General features: G+C 48.8%; 1 protein-coding gene and 1 long non-coding RNA gene across 2 annotated transcripts in view; one reads left to right on the forward strand and one right to left on the reverse strand.

Moving 5' to 3' along the window:
- The window catches only part of LOC120956457 (protein pangolin, isoforms A/H/I/S-like), a 29,296-nt gene extending 8,414 nt beyond the window's left edge, over window positions 1-20,882 (forward strand). Inside the window, exon 2 of the mRNA XM_040377933.2 lies at window positions 1,525-20,882. Within this exon, the coding sequence (XP_040233867.2) occupies window positions 1,525-1,549 (25 nt within the window). The 3' untranslated portion in view covers window positions 1,550-20,882. The remainder of the gene's footprint in view (window positions 1-1,524) is intronic.
- LOC125907297 (uncharacterized) overlaps window positions 1-21,677 on the reverse strand; it is a 63,885-nt gene that overhangs the window by 3,305 nt on the left and 38,903 nt on the right. The gene's annotated exons all lie outside the window — the stretch shown is intronic.

Below are 21,677 nucleotides of genomic sequence, written 5' to 3' on the forward strand. Positions count from 1 at the left end.
AATAGATCATCGATCATCATTTCCCGATTGAGCGGGCGTCTCTTTCGCACCCTGTCGGAATGTGAAAAGTTCCTCTTTTTTTTTCGAGGCCGTACAGAAGTAAAAGCTTTTCCCAGTACGGCAACCATGGCGCGCGATCGCGATCGACCGATGGTTGGGCCAGAATGTTTTAAGCTGTTTGTTAAGGAATAGCTTCATCTTCAGTCCACTGTTGATCTTTCCTCTTCGGCTGATTTTGTTTTATTTCTCCCAAAATGGAATAAACTTCTTAACCATCTACCATCGGCTTGGGTCGGCAAAACCTGGCCGAGCCGGCATGCTGCCATAAAAAGGGTCATTTTGTTGCAATTTGTAAAACCAATTTCACATTTTATGGTTTCAGCTTGTATATTTTGGACGAAATGGCGCATATACGATTGCCCTGGCCGCTTTGTCCGATAAATAAGGTGCGCGGAAAGCCGATCGGCTAAAGATCCCCTCGACCGGTCGCGATCGGATGGCTGGAGTGGAGCCTTCCTGCGCTCGCATGGGCAGCGTTGCGGAAGGTGATAGCCGGGCAGGCTGTAAAGTCTTTGATCCGGCAGTAACTTTTATTGGGTGCAGGATCACTCGAGCTTTGCAGAAAAACAAAGAAACATGCAAACCCTTCCACCGCTTCCCAGCCTTCCATCGCCATGGCGTTGTGGACGAATGGTTTTTGGGGATCTTGCTTCCCGCCATAGTGAAACAATCTTTTTCTCCTTCTCCCTGGATATGGCGACGTCTGCATCGCACGGTACCGCCCTCTCCCTTTTTTTACTACTACTATTTCACAAAAGCGGAAATACCAAAAGAGGATCGATTTATGGTGACGAATGAGAAGCCATTAGAGAAATATGAGCCTCTTTCCTCCTCGACACCACTTCACCCAGCGCTGAGTCGGAGCGAGCACCGTGTACTTTTGTAAGCCCCATTTAGTGGTCGGTCTGGCGCACATGAACCTTCTCCGGGCGGGCGAATCGGTGCCCCAACCGTACGGTGAAGCGTACGATCGAAGAAGGTGTGATATGGACAAACATAATAAATGGCAAATATGCCAGCATGCACTACCTGGGTGGACCTTTTGTGAATGAACTCTGGGGATGAAGATTCACTGCGAACAGCACAGTGATATAAAGGACAGCAAGTTTGAGTTTGATTTTCACTGAGAAATACATATCGTCTGGGCTTGTTGCCCAAAATTGTTCTGATATGGTGTATCTTATGATAGCGTTTACCTTCTCGTACTATTTTGTTGTTTCTTCTATTCTGATGCAGTTGATTGTCGATTGTTCAATTGAATTATGTGTTACAGTAGCTATAGAGTAGAAGTATTTATGTTCAAAGTAGATGAGTTATGTGTGTTTCGTCGTTTCGTGTTATTTCGTGTGCCTACTCGCTTCCACTCCAGTCCACTGCAATGAATCACGTCCACGAAGAAATCCTTTGCATTGCGCACTCCGGTTCTGAATACGTTGCTGTCATGTTGTTTTCTCTTCCATTTAGTTTTCCATATCTTCGCTGCTGGTGAGCCACCGTAGCAGTGCGTTGTCAGCGCATCGGATTTGGTTCAATGCAAGGGCCACGTGAAAGGGCCGTGATCCTAGCAAATCAGTTGCAGTCGACAGGAACCCAGCGGACAACTCCTCCGCATCACAAACCAACAATGGTTTGCAAATCACAGTCACAAAGTAAGTCTGCGGATGTGACCAGAACCAACGTAAGGGGAAGAAGGCAGAAAAGAGAGAGAGAACAACGGGCTCGGTAGGCGTTACATATGAGTCACCTTGTGGCGATTGTCTACCGAATGTTCTCAATCACACAGGGCACCATAATCGAGCCTATCTTGATCTTCCAGCAATGATCCCAGCGCTGGTGGCACTAGTCAAGAAAACTAGCCTGCCAAGATGTCCTAGAACAAAGAACCTTCACTTTAAATCGATAAGTAAAACACGATCATTGGAAATCGTAGGCAGTTAGGTGCAGAGCACAGGCTACGTTAAGTGCATTCGTTTGCAGTCGAAATCAATGCCAATCGATCGGATCGGACCTTTCCATGCCCCAATGGGGTAGTATTGAAAAAAAAGAAGTTAGTCAAACGGACCGGTAGGTCCGTGATAAACGATAATCACATGCTCAAATATCCCCAAAATCTTACCATGTTGTGTATAGCAAAGCAGAGGCGTTTGGGATAGCATACAAGAGAGTGTTTGGGATTGCATATAAGGTGGTAATATGACAACGAATGAACCCTTCTGCGACAGAAAGAGACGTAGAGAAAGCTAGAAAAGACAGAAGATGCAAAAACATTGGAAATAATTGACATTTGTGTAATGGCTTTTTGAGTGCGCATGGTGTGCGCGGCCATGTAGTTATCTAGGTACAGTGAGATCGGATAAGCAATCCAAGTGCAAGGGAAGCGATATAAACTACCATTACCCCCAAATGGGAACGCAGCAGAAGAGGATGTAGCGCGAAGAAAATCGAAACGAACAGAGAACTCGAAATTGAAAGCGAAACGACGATCGCCACTCAACGGGCCACATTGTACAAAGAACGGAACGGCAGCGGTAACCCAGTCGAGTGGGTGGATGCATCGCGTATCGCGTATGGCCACTGCCACAGGACCCGAACGGTCCGCAGACGACGGTCCGCAGTGGCAATCGTTTTCCCACAAAGCGAATGGCTAATAGCCAGATCGCCAATGCGAAAGAGACGCCAGAGAAAGAGACACCAACGGCAGCAATAGCAACGAACTCTAGACGACGGACATGCAGTCGGTGAAGTTTGAAATTGTGGCACTGTGGGCGAGATTTGACTCATGGAAGCGAGTTTTCCTTCCAGCGTAGCCCAGCGACCACGCCACACATAAAAGGACAACCTTTAGAACGACATTTTTCGCACCGAAAATGGATGCGAAAGGTGGAAGTGATTGCAATTTTTTTTGTGTGCGCGACGAGCGTACTCTCCCTGCCATATTCCAGTGAGATGCGCGATCACCCTCAATGTGACCATTGCAGCAAGAGAAAAACTCGATCACTCGAGCCACCTTCTATGACAACGATGGTCAAACAGTTTTTGAGAGGTTTTCACCAAAATCTGCTCGATGCATTACTCTGCATGTTTTTGACAGTATGGGGACACACGATCCCACCGATAACAGACAACCCGCGGTTCTTTCGAACGTGGACAGGAGCTCTGGACGAGTGAATGGAGTCGACACTCCTTCGGTGTGCGTATGACTAGGTAAACTTCTTACGCATCGAATTGCGTGCGAATGTGTAGTTGCTATTGCTGTCGTTGGTGTTGCAGTGTCTGCATTCTCAAGTGTCTCAAATTAGGGAAAACGAATGATTGAAGTGCGCCTTACACTTATACTGGGAAAAAAATCTTGGCAATAAACATGTTACCATTCCTCATTGCAGCCAACAATTAGTAAAAGTCTTCTCCTTTCTCCAGTGTTTGTGTGTGTCTGGTGTTCGGCACATCGTGAAAGACCACTTTTCAGTCCTGACCACTTATGTTTCATCCCTTGAGTGGTTTTTATCAAGGACGAGGGAGCCACGACAAGGGCTTGGGATTTTGGGAAGAATTTACCGCATAACGTAGGAGCGATGTTCAACAGAGAAAAAAAACATGAACGGGTCAAATCCCGGAAGATTCAAGTGATTACGTACCACGATTTTTTCCGTTATTCTACCCCGAATTATGCGTGTGTTAGCTTTCGTGGAGCGTTGCCGCTACTCCGCAGGCCACAGCCCATATCATTGTTCCAGTCCGTGGACCGCAAAGACACAAGATTGCAGCGTGTGTATGGAATAGTTTTTCGGGACGGTCGGATTGTCCCCGTCTGGCGCGTGTGGGTCGTGGCATGGAAGCCATTAAGGATTCTTCGAATTTTATGGCTTCACTGCACACGGAGCGAGCGAGACGACCATACCCAGGCGGTGCAGTGCACACTTCTTCGCGAGCCGGGAAGCAAACTTACTGCTGCACAGTTACGATCACGGACGGTGATTGACAGTATATAAGCGCTTCATAGATCCACTTGTTTGCCTACGTTCTAAGCGCCTTGTGCGCCACCCTTGGCATCCAACAACGATAACCAGGAGCAGTGCGAGACGATGTCACCCTTTCCACCATTTTTATGGTTTCTTGGGGTGGAATACAGCTCGGAGAAAATATGGGACACTGCGGACGAATTCCGGACATCCAGCGTCTTTGTTCCGAGAACTCGCGTCCACCGCAGATTAGCCCGTGCCCTGCCCTGCGCTCTCCGTGGTCGCTCATGCGGGCGGACCATGCAGCTTTACGATTTTATGCGATCCTGGAAAATGGTAAGCTGCCTGCTCCTCGACAGCAGCAGCCTTGAGCATCTCTCTCTCTCTCTCGCTCTCTCGCTCTATAGGTTGGCTACATCCGCCCGGTTGCGTGCCGACGACCCGTTCCATGAAATAAGACTGTTTTCGCGTCGGAGTGACATTTGTTTGTCCTACCAAAACGATTCCTGTGGTGAGGTGGCAGGGGTGAGTAAGTACAATCCTTTGCGAAACCTCCGCTGATCGTTGCCTCCTTGCTTGACCTTCTTTTCACCCTTCCGTGAGGCGTTTTACGGCGATGTTTCTGCACCGCTTCAACGTGCGATCCCGTCCGTTCGCGTTTGCGTTCGCGTTATTTGCGCATGGCCTCCGATCGCGCCAAGCCGGTTTTTTGAAATTCTCGTTATTGTTGATCGCGCGTTCGCGCGCTTGCGGACCCGCGCCGCCCTTCCGCCTAACCCCCGCCCGACAGCCGGGTTTGTTGCTGGTGGTGATCAGTTGTGGCTGATTATCTTGCGGTCCGCGGAGCGCTGTTCACCTCGCCGCGCTGGGGAACGTTGTGCTATGACACACGCACACCAACGCACGAGCAGGGGGTTACAAGAACGTGACACTACCAATACTACCACCGTTCGGCTGGACTGGAGCCATGATGGAGCCCCGATTCTCTTGGGCAGATTCTGGGTCTGGCGTGGACTAGCTGCTACTGCGGCTACTGAGCGCGCTTCGCGGACCGCGGAGTCTTCGCTGCCGTGTCTTTGCTGCTGTTCTTCTCGCCATCGTTGGCTCACGTCACCATTGTGATTGTCTCTCGCTCTCTCGCTCTCTCTCTCTCTCTCTCGTTCTGTCCATTCTTCTGTCGGTGGGGCGTAGCAGGCGTAGCGTCTCGCGAGCATGCTGTAATAATACTACACCAGTCAGAGACGCGGGAATGTGGCTCTCGAGTTCTGGTTGCGTTATTCTATCCGGTTGGTGCGAACGGGGTGAAGATGGCAGACGGGAAGAAAGAAAAACACCCGAATGAGAATACAGTAAAAAGACGCACACACGAATACTGATTCACTTCGAAGCAGCAGCAGAAAGGCAAAAAAACTCGCCCCGATCGAACCGGGGTGGAGTGTTTCGGAAACGAGAACCTTTTTAAATAACATAATTTATGGCATGTTGAATAAACAAATAAATATTGGGTTTTCTGAATACTGGGCAAATGTGTGTGGTGGAATCACCTCCAGCGGCCGTGGTCGTCGTCGTCGTCGTCGTCGTCTTCATCTTCTTCTATTTAGTTGTACTGGGCTGTTCGTGCGCGATAGCTGTGTGGTTGATCAAGCACACCGTGGCGGTGAGAATGGTGGGGGGGCTCAGGTATTGTCCGAGCCCGAGAGCCGTGCCTTTCCGATCGAGCAGCCAATCTCGAGAAGGATGCGCTACTTCGAAAGGTGTGATCTTTATCTTTCCTTCCCACCAATCGCGGGCTTCATCGAGACAACATTCGGTGTTTACCATTATCGCGCTCGCCGGATCGACCCCTAATGCTGCTAATCTTTTTACTGTCAAAGTGTGGCATATGTCAACATTTGGTTGGCTCGAGTGGTCTCGTCGCCACGAGGAAACCTCGCCACACACTGCCAGTCCCCTTCAAGCGGGGGGCTTTAGGGCGCTTCAAATCACAACGTCTTCCTTATCCGCCGATATTTGATAAGAAAGGTGTAAAGAGGGTGTTAAAATGTATTCGATAAATACAACGCTGACACTGAAGATGGGTCAGCCCGGCAGCTCATGGACAGCTCGCTATGTGTGCTATGATTACATTTGTAAGTCGAAGTTGATTGCATTGCCGTTTGTCGTTGGGTCTTTCTGTTCCACCACCCAAGCTGATTATTAACGCGTGATTATTAGGACCAGCAGAGACGCGAAAAAAGACGCTCAATCAAAATGTCTCTCCATCGACGGATCGCCTCCCAGCGGAATAGTCTCATTAAAGTGAACCGATTAAAACATTGCGCGCTAGAGCTGAAGCTCAACTTTCCACCACACTCATACGGATTGCGGTGTGAAGAAACCCCATCTTTGGCGAGAGCTGCCACGACAGCAATAGCATTTAAAAAAAAAAACAGACACACTCGGTAAATTGCAAAATCACTCACTCCCGTGGGATGACAGTCAACAATTATGACTCTATAAGGATGAACAAAAAAGACGCACACTCCTTAGTCCGTTCGGACGGGATGGCGGCAGAACGGTGGCGAGAACGGTCGAGAGGTTTCTCGGCTCGGGTTGAGAGAAGCTCTAGTATAGCCACCCCGGTGCACTTTCTTCCGCGTTTTACATGACCGCTTGTTAGTCGTCAGGGGGACGTAACGAGGTGACAGCGCACGTCGAATGAGTAGCGAAATTCCTATCCAAAGCGCGGGATCATTGGGGAGGTGGTGGGGTCTCTGGGCGGGCGCGCGAGCTGCGAAAGGTGCGGAAACCCCATTGCACCGTAGTGAAGGTGGGATGAAGGTGAAGATGGGGCAGTGGCGCGGGAAAGTCACTGTGGTTACACTCACGAAAAAGCCACAAGACGACGCAAGTAGTAGCAGCAGCAAAACGAACAAATTAAATTGACGCTATCTCCTGGCCACACGGAATGTGCGCGCCCCGCGTGCGTGTGGGAGAGTCGCGCCGGGTCTGTGTTGCGGAACGCGGTGCTACGAGGTCACACGGGGAGGTGTACCGTGGTGTTTGTGGTGGCAGCGGCGGTGGGTCGGTTGCGCTCCGGTCGCGATGTCGTTGTCTAATCATCACCCGGCTTCGACGCCTTTTGCCGTGGCCCGGTACAGAGTGAGAGAGGGCTACAAAAAATGCGCTCCAAGCTAAACGGACCAAGCGAGTGAGAGGGAGAGAGCGAGCGAAAAAGGCAATTGGAGTGTTCTGGGTTAAATAAGGGCTCTCGGGGCGACAAAAAACGGAGGGGGGCGGCTAGAAGGGGGTTGGGAGACGCACAGAAACAACACACACCGACGAGTTGCGCTCTTATCAGTGAACTCACGGGGCTACACGAACGCTAACCAAACGTTTCACCGATAGAGTGTCCTCTTCCATCACGGGTGTGTGTGTTTTTTTTTTGTTTGTGTGAACCATGCCCAGCTAGTCCAGATCGAACGGGGGGTAGCAAAATGGCGCGTATAAACAAGCGAGTGTTTGCCTAGGCTCAGCTCCCCTGAGTTTAATGGCCAACCGTGCGCAGCAATTAAAGAACGATCTTACGGAAACGGATAAAAGAAGTCTTCAGCCTCATTCAGTAACTCTTTCTCTGAACTGCTCCAACTACGGCAACTCTTCATCAGGAGCTGTCAAGAGCCCTGGCCTTTCCGTTTCCGTGGACAAGGGCACCCGTCCCAATCTACATCCGACCGGCTCGGACTCGTGTGATGTGACGTTTCGGCGTTATCATTGCACCGACATTTGACAGTCGGTTCCCATCCGATATGGCACCTTCCGCTTGGGGCGGGCGTGAAGCATCACACTGATATTTCTTAATTTTCCAATTGGGCTGAACTGAATTGGAATTTTTTGGCCTCTCTCCCACCCTCCCCTGTGGCTTCAGTTCTGTTTTTTTCTCCTCTCTCGCCTGTAGCGTGAATGACAGAGCATGATGGCTTCCGCTACACCACCCATCTTTCGTTATCATGCGTTTAGTTTAACAGACAGATAGAGAGAAACCAGAGCGAAAAAAAGCATGTTCTTCTCCCATACTCCCTTCGCACGCCCTCCCCCCCGTTTCCTATCTTGTCGCGTATCTCGCCACCCATTAGCTGCCGGCGTTCAACCCCACAACGGCTTGCGTGTGTTGCGACAGTGATGATTGGAGCGCATCAGATAATTTTGTTGCTCATCACTCGGTCCCCCCTTCCCACCGGCTGTCCAGGTCCAGCTCCAGGTCCGTTTCGTCTCCCTCATCCCCTTTCTCTCCCGCTATCCAATGAAAGAGCCCTTTTCCGATTCCTTGTTTGTACTTGGCTTTAAAACCGTCCTCCCGCTCCCCGGTGAACGCATACACACACGAACCGATTGATAAACACGATGGCAATTGCTGCTTCTGCTGCTGCAGCGCGCGCTACCCTATCATTATTGGGCACCACAAACACACGTTTTGTGTGCTTCAACCCATCGTGCACCCCTCGGTTCCGCTGTAGAACCCTCTCCCCGATTCCTGTTAAATAGATCCCAAACTAGAACCAGCGAAGGGGAGCAGCAGCAGACCACTTAAGCATGACTTTTCATCACGGCCACCAACCGGCCCGAGGGGCCTGGGACCGATCTGTTTACACGAGGATTTGCGTATCCCATCGCACTGCTCCAGGCTCTTCACCCCTTACTCCCTCTCCTGGGAAAACGGGAGTGAAAATGAAAGGAAATAAATTAATATAGGGAAATTTCTCATTCCGCCACAGTCGCCGCGCCTGATCGATCGTTTGCTGCCCTCCTAATGCTCGTTCGACATTCCGAACCATGGCGATCCCCGCGCACCACCTCACCGGCCTCGCCGGACCGGACCTTACCGCACCATTGCGTACCCGATAATGTTTGGCTCAGAACGAATTTGTGCTTCGAAACTATTTGTAACCAATCAGCGAACGTGTTGAAAAGTAACTTCAATCTATATTCGCCCCCACACGCCACACGCCTGATTCTCTTTCTCTCTAGGGAGAGAGAGAGAGAGCGCGCGCGACCGGCCCTGGGACCGGCCGCATTTCCGCAAGACGATTTGTTTACACATTGCAATGTGAATGCGAATGGCTTTGGGGCTTAATTGAATTGCGCAAGATGGAAAATGGATAGAGCGCGACTGGTGCGGCGATCGCTTCGGACGCGATCGGTTCCATTTGTGTCGATGTGCCGGCAAAGAGCGAATAAGCGACCCAACTTTGGTACGATCATGTTGACTTTTCTGCAATAGAATGACGACGGCGTCCGGTGTTCAGATGACACACGCCCACCTAATCAATTACCACACGGCTCTTATCGGCCCAGGCCCGTCAATTTGCTGTAAGCATTATCGTGCAGCTCCGTTGAGCCGTCTTGAGACAGTTCCTATTTTGTTTCTTTTTTTGTTTGTTTTGCGTTTTTGCTCATCCGTCTATAGATTGTCCGCGCGACCACCACAGCCATAAAGGTCGGAATCAACGAGAAATTCGAAGAGCCGATAAACGTGTCGATTATCTGTCGTACGTGTTTCGTCGCCAACCGCTAATCTAATGCGCGCGAGCGTGTGTAATCTTTTTATGTGGCGGTAACGCCGTGGGGCAGTTTATGTCTCTGCCAACGATGGGTCGGCATAAATCGTACGCACGTACACGCCCGCTCGGTTTACTGCCAATCGGATTCGAGCCAATTGGTTGTGGCGTCGTCATTGGGGGGCGATGCGACGGAACAATTAACCGACCGGCGGAATTGTAACTTCCGGCGACTTATTACCAGGGCACGACGCCAGGTTGACTTTACCAAATATTGAGCAGTGCAGCGATTCACCGACGGAACGGTCGGTGCATCGCATTTTGTTTTGCGCTTGTACTTGGGCTGGATTGGAAGTCAAACAGCTTGTGCTTGGCTTTCTTATCGGCGCCTGCGAGTGATTTATTATGCATACATAACCGTCATTAGAGCGAGGTCAAAGCAATTCTAATTGGCCGCACAAACACAATCGCAAGGTGCATTGATGCTGCATGTTGCGCGCGCGTGTTGCCTGCGCAGGAGTGTGAATGCTTGGAGGGCATTACTTCATGCTTAGCTGCTCATAAAATCCGTTTCGTTTTAAAACAACATAAGTCTGACATAAGCGAGGAAGGCGCTGCGCTGCTACAGTTAAGAAAATCATTACAAACAGATCGACGTTTCCTTCCGTGTGGATCGTTGGTGGTCCTTGAAAAGCTCGTTCCGCTGATGACAAGCGTAGACAATCCAACAGACAGCCGGCGGCAACAGTGTTTTTCTTCTTCTTCTTCTTCTTCTTCTTCTTCTTCTTGCCTAACACTCTGGCGCCGGATCGACACTAGCACGGCTTCGACGAATGGGCGCTGCATCGTTTGCAAATCTCCCTCGGCTCGTGTGCCTCCACGGTCAAAGAGCCTTACGCCCTCGCATCGACTGGAACTGTTATGTTTGTTGCCATTTCTCGATCTGTTTCACATTCCCTCGTTTCCCTTCGCCATCTGTGTGCCATGTTTGTGCGCTTGGATGAGACGCGCGAGAGCACATGGGCGCAAAAGCGTTTGCGCCAACACGTTGCATGGCGCGCATACGACCGTGCGTAAGCGGGGCGCAGACTTATCGCTTTTCCAAGCTCTTGCGCACCCTTCCGCTGCTTTTCGTCCGCTTCCCCGCGATCGATTTTCGTTATGGTCAGACTAGAAGAGAGTGTTGCGCAGGGGGAGCGGGAGGGGGGGGGGGGGTATGCCTGGGTAAGTGATGAGCTGTCGATCAAGCCGTCGCGGATGAAGCGAAACCTATTCCTCATCGACGGGTTGATCGATCGTGGTCCACCGCAGCGCACGGTATCGGCTTTCCAGCGTCTTACCGCCCCAAACCACACACGCAACGTGGGCCGCACGGTGCGATGCAGCCGGGAAAAGAGCATTAACGATGACTAACGACGATCCCCTCCGGCCCACCCACTAGCAGCAGGGACTCAATATCAATTGGAAGTCCTAATGCTATCCACCCGCTTTAGCAAGCGAGAGAGTGAGAGAGAGAGAGCCTCCCAGGGGGTTCTAAATGTTGAACATTTCGTTCGATTTCGCATCGATCGCAAACCGGAAATTCTTCCAAATGTGGACTTCCTAGAATTTTAGGCTGCCCGAGCTGTTGGCCTAATGAGGCTACATTCCAGCAGTGCGTCAGCTGACGCTTTCGGTACTCGGTTATGAGTTCCTTGTTCCTTGGAACATGTAAAGCACAGCTCGGCATCCAAAGGAGGTGATTTTATCGGCGCTTAATTCAACCCGGTTTGCTCTCCCCGTAATGATGCTGCCCCATGGTACGGGCCCGGCCCTCTAGGAATGCGTACAACACCGCCGTAGTGCAATGCGAGGGAACGAATAGGCGAAAGAGAGCGAGATGGCAAGAAATATGGAGGGAAACACATTGTACGACACAGGGCTCTGTTAGTAAGTACTAATTATAGCATAATTAATTGCTCAACTATAAAACCGATACCGGGGAGTTTTGTTTTGCCTGATGGGTAGTGATGTTTTTTTTTTACTTTTTATTTGTTGTTATGTTGCCATTGCGCCGTCCTGATACATCACTACACGGTGCGCCCAGGTTCCGGCCTTGGAATGATGCTGAACCGGGTGATTGCGTGGCTGCAAGCATCGACATGCATGCACCGTTAAGAGGCACGGCGTGGTGTGTGAAGTCAGAGAGAGAGAAAAAGAGAGAGAGAGAGATGCGTTTAGAGTTGTTGGGAAAAAAGAGCTGCTAGCACACAGCAATGCGCCATCCCTTCCTCCCTTCGCAAGCATCAACAGTAGTAAACAGCGTTTGGGGGAAGTGGAAGCGCTGCACCGTCGGAAGGAAACGGAACCACCCGAAGGGAAAGGAATAATAATAACATTCATTTATTATCATAATTACTATGTGCGCAATTATTACATTTTTTGAATTTTCGATACCCTTTCCACACAGTCCCACACAAACATACACACGCACACACACCGAGAGACGCACATATACTAGCGCAAGAAGTGCACGAAAGCGCAATGGAAGAGATGGGCCGTTCGTTGGCGATTCGTAAGTTTCGCGCGCCCGTAAGCACACCGGTGGGTAACTCCGGTAGCTAATTACTTCTTTTAAGGCTCAGCTAGGCCCCCCACAAATGGGCCCCGCAAAGTAGCTGGTTTGCCATCCTTCGCTGGCGTCTAAGTGCCCTCCCATGGTTTGCCCACCACCGTGACTCGCGCGCGCTCGTGCCTTCCTTTCCTTCCGACGAAGCCTCGAAACCTTTGGGATCCGTCTGGTGGAAAATATATTAATTAAATGCTCACACACAACACAACGAGCATAGGAGTGAAACCTGCGCCACCGCCAACCGGCGGTGTCGAGCGCCTGGGAGCGGAATGCCAACACTCCGGGGCAAACCGTTCCTGTCTCCCATTTCCTTCGTTTAGCGCTGTGGTGTTGGTGGTGTTTTTTTCCGGCCACCCCTTTCGGTTGCTTCTGCTGCTACTACACATCTGTCGAACAGGTGAGCACAGGTGGCAGTAAAGCTTTCGTTCACTTCTCCCTTCGCTGAAGCGATAAGCGAACGTGCAGGAGTTGCGAAATGAGCACCCTTGACCTCCCCCATTTGGTACGTGTGTGTATGTGTGTGCGGTTCCGGGCTGAGGGGAAGGGCGCCATCATGCACACGACGGTTAATACCGGAGACCCACGCACCGAAAAACTTAACTCACCGTGAAGCTGATGAAAACTTTGAACACAACTATTACGTTTTTTTGCCAAGTTGGTGTAGCGGGAAACAGTTTAACGTACAACACACAGCCGGCCAACTCACAGGTGAGGAAAGCAGCAGTCTTTCGCTAATGAAAAAAGAAACATTACAATTAATTACGCTTCGGACGGCTAAGAATTGGGCCGAGTTGTGCCTCGGAACAGTAATTGAAACCTCGCCTGCTGCCTTTGGAAACTCGAACAGGCAGCAGCGCGAAGTTTGATGAACAAATCGAAAGATCGCCATCGTCATTATCCTTATGATCGCGAACATGGTTCCGTTGGATACTGACGAATCAACTGCCCTCCCCTCCCATCTCTTTGGAGCTGCAAAACCCATCGCTGCCCCTCTCTCTCTCCCTCGTTCGTTCGTGCTCTACCTCAAAACCTCCGAGTGAAGGAAAAAGTATTTGCAACAAAATATTGACACTATGGTGCACCCACCCACCCACGCCAACAACTCGTTCGCACTCGTTCAACCTGCTGCCTTCGTGAGAGGCGTGTGCGGAATATGTGGCCAATTAAAACTGCTCATTCCGACAGTAGCAGTAACAACGGCGGCCGCCGCTCCAATTGACCGTTACGCTCACGTAATAATCTGCCGCCGCTACCGATGCCGATTTGCCGATTTTTCCGACCTCGTGCGGCCACTCCAGGCCTAGTTTTTGAGCACCCAGTTTCGTGGCGTTGATGTTTTTCACTCCCTTGCTTTTCGTAACGGACGCGGACACGCCGATCGGACGGAGAAATTTGCGCCAAATGAGGCGCGAAAACAATTTCTTCGCCCCTTTCTCGCCTGCCGCGCGTACGCATTCCTTTTTCGGGGAGTGTTGGTGGAAAGAACCTGCCAGCGCCGAGAGTTAATATTGAAAACACCTCTTCCTTCTGTTTCCCCCTTGGTTCGTCAGAGAATATGAGGCGAAAATGTTTGCGCAGGTTCAAGCGGGCAAGAAATATTGCCCCAACCGTTGGTAAATGAACTATTTCATAAAGTGCCGGCAAACAGAGGGCAAGAATCGGCAGCGAATTCATTTCTTACGGCATTTCATTTGTGCCCGGCTAAACCTCCCAATGTGAGTGTAATAAAATCAACAGTAGTGCCACAGGAGGACGCTTTAAGCATACTCATTCATGCGGTGGTACGCGCTCGTCCCATTCAAGAGCGATCCTCTCTGCGGATATGCGCACCTAAAATGGCCATGCATATTAATGATCTTTTTTTATTGACAATAATCTATCGGGAATAAATAACACGACAGAGAATTGCCATTCCGATCGCTCACAGAAACCGAACCGCCCCATCCCAACGCCCGAGCGAGCTGTTCAAACCAAGGGAAGCTGCCGTATGTCGCAGGACAGGTGTGAAGGAAGAGATAATGGAACCGAATACTTTTCAAGACAGTCTAAGTAAACAGTGAGTCGAGTTCCTCGCCTTACCCAGTCGCCCGCTTGTATACACACACACACACACGTACACAGTGTGGAGCTTTGTTTTTTCAGCATTTAATGAATAGTTGCGTAGCACCATACCATACGGAAATGTTTGATAGAGGCACCGGTTCGGGCATGTGTGCTTTTCGTCAGGTTTGTTTTCCCTTTTTTCATGTGTAAAGTGTACTATTCGTTAGCATACACGCATATGCTGTGAATGTGTGTCAGGCTCGAAGGCTTTTTTTGACGAATCAAGTGAAGCTGAGAGGCAAATGCTGGCCGGGAGAAGAAAAAGTGAAAACATACAGTTTGTTGTACCGTAACCCCGTAATCACGCATTTCGGGATACCACAGAACCACACCACAGAAACGCGTACACACAGCCATTTGCTTTGGCTTCTTTCGACGCACCACTATATACACTTGCATCAGCTGCAAGTGCAACGGGGTTAAAAAACAAAACAAAAGCTAAGAGAAAGAAGAAAAAACGGTTAGGCAAACATAATTTGTTCAAAAATCAATATTTTACGTTTAAATTTCTCGCGCAAGTGCTCGGTTCTGGAGCGCCCTACGAAGCGGGTGAAACGCACACCACAATGCACTCGGTTGGTGCACTCGTAACAGATATTGTTTTAGAAGCGAAGAAATTGAACGATTACGGAACGCAACATTTCACGCTATTCCTGCGTAGCCAAATGCCCGATAAGAACTGCCGCTGATACTGGCCCTTGTTTGACAAACAAAACGACGGGACAAAACGACCCCCTCCGTCTACCTTTTGCTTCAGTTAAGCGAGGATCGATTTCTTACCGGGACTACAGAAACTTCATAACAAACACCATGTTCGGATCGGGCGCTATTCAACCTCTTTAGCCTCTAATGCATGCATGATGCATCGATCAACCGAAAAAAAACCGGAACACATTTACTCCGGCAGTGTTACGAATCAAGCGAAAGGTTTAGTCAACGAGCCCTTTCCCGCCTGGGCACGGAAAACTGTCACATAGTGCCCGTGCCTTTATCAAATCAAATCGAAACTGTGGGGAGGGCGCAAAAAAAAACTACTGAATTCAATCAATAACCGTCATTCAGGCAAACCCGCTTGTCCCGCTTAGCACAGCAAGATCCGTGGCGCGAACGGCCGCGCGAGGAAAGGGCCGGAAAATGCGCACGGGTAAAACATGGTGCAGCAAAACAGCACAAACCCGTCCTCGATGCTCGATGCCCGGGAGCGATAGGCGACGATGTGTTTAGGTGGTCGGCCCGGGCAGCGATAATGGCGATAACCGTCGCGATGTGGCCCCGTGTTCGGTCACAGGCGACAAAATCAGCAGCAGCGATGGTTTTGCTGGTGGTGGTAGGCTCAAGGTGATTGGATTCGGGGTGCGTCCGGCAACGGGTTGAAAAAATGGGGTGCAGGGGTTTTGACGCGATCGTAATTATTTCTAATCAATCAAAAAGTAAACACAGCACATACAACAACCACTTGTATGTATGTGTATGTGTGTGTTTGTGTATGCCACGGGACGCAATCGTGAGGGTGAGCAGGGCTTTGCTGTGAGCTGTGAACGATAGTAATCAACGAGGTGAGATCGATTCGCGCAAAAGGTAAGAGTGAGAAAATCCGCCTACCTTTGGGTGGTACAATTTCATGCCCCAGCCATTTTCTACCCAACATGGCCGGGTTCGAAAACTGCGTCAAAAACACAAAAGAAGAGGGTGTACATTATCTTTAAACTGGCTGGAATGGTAGCACACGCGTTGAATAATGAGTGAAATTGACGATGGCGATCGGGACGCCATACCGCATGCCCGTTCACCGCGAGTGAGTGGGCAACGCAGGCGTCGAACGCATTTGGACGACATCATCAGATGAACAACACAATACATCCACACACACACACACACATCCGTGCACAAAATTAAAGAAAACTACATAAAACGAAGGCTTCGAGAAGTGGACGCTCTCTTCTACACTTGTTTGCTGTCGATCACAAGTCAATCGATCGCGACTGGACAGCGGGCCATACGAAGAAGGGTGCGCGGTGCGGTACGGCAGTCGGTTACGGAATTCGGGTTTGTGTACCGAAAACAAAAAAAAACCGTACAACCCCCTTGAACCACCCAGTGCTACGGTCAAACAACTCCGCAATGAGCGCTGCAGAACAGCGCGCGTACAAATCCATTCCCATTGCGTTGCTTCCGTCACGTGGCGCATATGTTTTTTTTTTACATCTTCTGATGATGTTTGCTATTTCACAGTGTTTCAGTTGATTTTATCAGTCCGCTCGACAGTATTTAGTGTGTGTTTTTTTATCGTTTTTTTGTTATTCGAATTCAATTGTTGGCCTTTCAAATCAGGGTACCACCGTTAATGCCATCGAAAAGCCAAAGCAGCGAATTATCGCACCGAGCGTACCGGTCGTCCGAGGGCAGAGGCGTGGACGAGCGTTTAATGTGCGAACAGAAACGGTCAACATTACATAAAGCTCTAACTTGCCGGGCGCAGAAGAGTGCAGTCTTCGGTCTCATCCCTCACCACCAACGGACAACCGATAGAGATGGCCTTGCCACACGACATTCGCTCTTCTTTGCCTCCCCCCTCTCCCTCTCCTCAGTCGTTGGGTGGGGTGGAATGCATATAGATTTTGCTTGAGGGGAGGGAGGGACGGAGATGGGCACGAAGAGTCGACAAAAGTGCCAAACGATTGAACAAACGGAATGGAATCGCGTGTCCTGGCATTGGCAAGGTGATGGAAACAAGTGCAAGACGTGTTCACGTTCGGCAGTGTCTTTTGCTTTTATGGCACGTTAATATTTCGAACAGCTTCGTCAGTCGAGCACATCAAGTGATGGTTGTTTTTTTTTTTTTGTTTTGTGTTCGGTTGTGTCACGCCAATATGAGTGCAAAGTTGTGGCGTTACTGTAGGACAGTGGATTGACGATTTGCTCTGACACACAATACCGGTACAAAAATGCTTTTCACTGAAGCATTTCGAACCCAAAAACTAATATCCACAGTTTGTAGCACAATTTCTACGAAATACTTAGCCCAACTAAGCACTCATAAATACAGGCTTTTCTGTGGTAATATCTAGGGAAAGCGTTTCGCCGTAACGCTTCCCCCCGGGTGGCTTGAAATATGAACTAGCTTAATGGCTTCTTCCTCTGATTTTTTAAATCTACAAATCCAATCATACCTGAGACTTATCCACGGTTTTAAAACAAATCACATTAAATGCACATCCCATCGGGACTAGAATAACACATCTACTTCTTGCGAGTAGCGTGGTGGATTGTTCTAGAAGCAAACAAGAAATCCCTCCACTTTTTCGTATCAACTTACACCGTGGCCGGACTTGGTGAGCGTTACTTTCGCTTCCAACGTTTCGGTAAGAAATTGAAAACTATAGCACTGCTAAACCCTTACCAACACCTGCTTACTACAGGGTAAAGTTCATTCCGAGGGCTTCAGCAAGGACCGTTGACTAAGCTTCTACTGCTTCTTGACCTCGTTCGTGTGTTCCGTACACCCCCTGCTCGAAGTATCGAGGAAACCCGTCATGTGAAGGAACGCTCCACGTTGCCCGCAATCGCATTCTCAACTAACCGGAGCTATATCTTCTTATAGGTTTTTTCTCGGTTCAACCCAAAAAAAATCACCAGCTCTTTCACCCTTGGTTCCGGTTTTACTGACGCGACAACGCTCGCTGTAAACGTTTCTTTCCTTCCCCCGAAAGCGCAGCCTTTGCCATTTATGCTTTTTTAATGAGCATATATGTGGTGCGTTTGATAATCTGCTAATGAATGACACTTTTAAAAGATGCTTCTAATAAGTTGAGCGTCGTAGTAACCGCTCGCCCGAGAACCGCTCAAAAGCTCCAGAACACACCTGAAACGATGCACCATAAACCAAGATAAGAGACTACCGGGCGTGAGGGAGCTGGCCAGCGTTGCATTCCCACCAACCCGCGCACACCCATACGGCATGCAAAAAGCTACAGCAAACGGGTGAAGAAAATCAGTTAACGAAGTGCCAAACTCTGTTATGAGGATTATTTATTAATGTTATAATGATTACCGGTCTCATTAGTTGCGCGCTGGGACGCGAAAAAGGTGGGAAAGAACTGATCGTCGCAATCGCACTACCGAACGGCTAATAACGAAGCATTAAAGAAAGAGGAAAATGACGCCAACGAATTTGATTAGTCAAGCAAAGTTGTGGAGGGATGGAGGGGGAAGGAGGACGATAGGGAAACAATAAGAAGTTGAAATGGAACGGAGGGTGGTGAACAAATCAAGAACTGAACAGACGAAGCAAAAAAATGGACTGCAAAGTATGTGTGTGTGTGTGTGTCTTTGCTTGTGTCTGGGACTTTCATTAGTCGTAACATCGCATTTACTATAGATAAGGAAAATCCACCCTACACACCTACGCCTCCGTTGTTTTCAGGTGGATTTCGGAGCTTGTTTTTGGGTTGTTTTTTATCATCTCTCATTTTCCTTCCACTTTTCTTCTCTATCGCTCTTCTAACGCACAGACATACACACACACTCGCACTGAGAAGCACGTACACAAATAGACGATTTAGAAAATGCAAACAGTCAAATCGGATAGATAAAAAGCAACCGAATGAGCGTGGAAAGAAAACACAAACGCGCTGTTTTGTCCCTCGAGCGTCGCGAGGCGAAAGGCGCACAGAACTGATTCGGTTTTATTTTATCTTCTTGTTAACAAATAAAACATATTTAAACAAAACGAAATCAGACAACGGTGAGATGAGGGCAACAGCGCACGGCTCATCATCATCCCCGCTGGGCGAGCAAACCGGGGTGGGCAAGCCTATTGGGATAGAGTCAATGGCACGCTGAAAAGGAGAGTGAGAATGTGAAGCAAAAAAGGGCTAACTTTAATGAAACAGAACAACAAAAAACCCCAGAGGCAGCTACTTAAAACGGGCAAAAAGCATGCCTCTCATCTTAAACGAACTGGGAACTCTGCTTAAGATGTATGCTCACACCCATACCTACCTACCTACATACATACATACATACATACATACGTTCGCGTACATACCAAAGCACACAGGCATGCGCGCGGCTGCGAGATGATCAAATATTTGAATATCAACTTCCACGAGAACGCACAAGACGAAGCCAAATCAAGTGAAGAAATGGGTTAAAATTTTCAACAACTCTTACGAAAAGATCCGCCGCAAAAGATCCCCCCTCCTCCTCTGTGGCCCGTGGAACGCGCAAATGGATTGCGCAAACATTCGGCGCAAATCTCGGACGCCTTTTACGCCATGCATGTTCTGAATTTTATGCTCTTCCTGCTTTTCTCAGTTTCGCCTTCCATTAGCAGATTTGTTCGGATGTTTCTTTCTTTCTTTGAGATTTCAACTTCATCGATAAACTTCCACTTGTGGGATATGGTTTCGCATGTGAAATGCAAGGCACGGAAGATATCGTTACACCAGAACGGTAGAGTGATGAAGCCAGCATTAGAACCCAATTATTCCCATTGAACGAAACAAAGGTATGTTTTGTAATTCGACAGGAGTTTTGCAATCTTTCCGTTTTTACCCCACATACAAATACATACACACAGTGGGTACAAATTTAAAGATAGCAATAATCCGTACTTGGACAGCTGGTAATCCGTACTTTGTACCAGCCCTCCAAACACCTTCCCTGTCCCTGTCCTTATGCGAGCAAACACTTTAACTGTAAAAGGAAAAAAAAACATAAAAAAGAGTAAAACGATCCTCGCTCCAGGAGGAAAGAAAACTTTGAAAAAGTATACATAACACCACGATTGTCTTATCAACGGTTGTTGACAACGGTTCTTCCAATCGCCCGATGCACGTGCGGGGCCGGGCAATCGATTAGATGCTAGTGCAAATGGAGAAAGGCTCTCCTAACTTTCCTAACCTTATTGATAGAGGGACAGATTGTACAAGCAGATGGTGGTCACGGTTGGCCAAAAGAAAAGCCTAGCAATCCAACCGGCTAGCCACCATTGTTTATTCCAAGCAAGCTTTCTGTTTGCCTTACTTTAGCTCTATTTAGCAACCAAATCCTAATACCTTCCTCCTACCCCGCGTTAGCCCGTAAGCATCTGCTGAGCAAGCAACCGAAGGACTCTAAACATTTGAATATATTTTACTGTTTTTCTAGTTATTAAGTGAATCGAACAAAACAACATACATAAACGAACTAGAGAGAGAAAGAGAGCGCGTACGGTCTGTGTAATATGGTACAATAAGCTAATTTAAACGATGCCTTTCAAACGAGCGATAGACGTTAGTTTGCTAGTAAAATCGACAGTTTTAGGGTGCAACGGTAAAGCGGCACACACTTTCGCAAAAAGCAAGCAATCAAAAAGAACTAGCGTTACGCGAAAAATGTAGAAAAATCTTTCCTAACGGGGAGGAATATCGTATCATAGAGCAGTAAGAGAACGCGCATCTTCCAAAATAGGTAGAAGAATTAATAATGTACGTTATAAGCATGAGTTATGCTCGCGGGGAAAGCAACGAGAAAGAGCAACGAACGTATCCATGTATGGATCACGCTACGGCAAAACAACAACCAACATTGTAAATAAAGAGTTTAAAAGATACACTTTGCAAAATTGAATTCTGATGCTTTTTTTTTCTTTTTTCTGCTCCGTGGCCGGTACGTCCGAAACCCCAAAGCAAGCAACCCCAAAAAACAACGTAGTTAATTTTATGCTTAACTTACCCACAGGACGGCTCTCTCAGGACATCTTTTGTGCAGTCGTATCGTTACACACATACATTGTTGTGCTGGGAACGTGATCTCCAATTTTACAATTTAACTTTACTCACATTTAGATGAGGGACTTAACTAAGTCCCTATGTCCGGAGCGTACCCCCGGTGAGCAAGCGTATGGGGAGGGGGGGGAGGGGGCGCCCTGTAAACCCGGTCGGACATTTAAATAATTTTGATGATGATTTTATAGCCCATATTTCATGCGTGATGTGTCCGCGTGCCGTCTTTCCTGCTCCATCACAGGGTGGCCGTGTGCGTGCCGTGTACGATGGCAGGTATGCAAGCGGCGTCGTTAGTTAGTTTACTGCCGAAAATGGTCATTTTGTTGCAAAAGGGTCGTGTTCTCATTTTGGGGTCCATTTGGGGAGCTGTAATTAAACAATCCCATCTATTTCAATTGAACTTTCATACCGAGCTCCGGGCGGCTCCATGATCATGCGGTTTCGACGGCCAATGGTTCACGCTTCCACAGTTCCCAGCAGGGTATGCAAGCCAGCACCGGGAAGTTGTGTGAGCAGTAGTTGTAAGCACTCGTACGTACACATTCGGCAATGCTCTCGAATAGTAGTGCCGGTTTGGAGGAAGAGTGACGTTGAAATTATAATTTCTGCAACATTTACCCCGTTCAAAGGATGGCGA

Source organism: Anopheles coluzzii, chromosome 3 (assembly GCF_943734685.1).
Source record: "Anopheles coluzzii chromosome 3, AcolN3, whole genome shotgun sequence".
NCBI classification, from domain to species: domain Eukaryota; kingdom Metazoa; phylum Arthropoda; class Insecta; order Diptera; family Culicidae; genus Anopheles; species Anopheles coluzzii.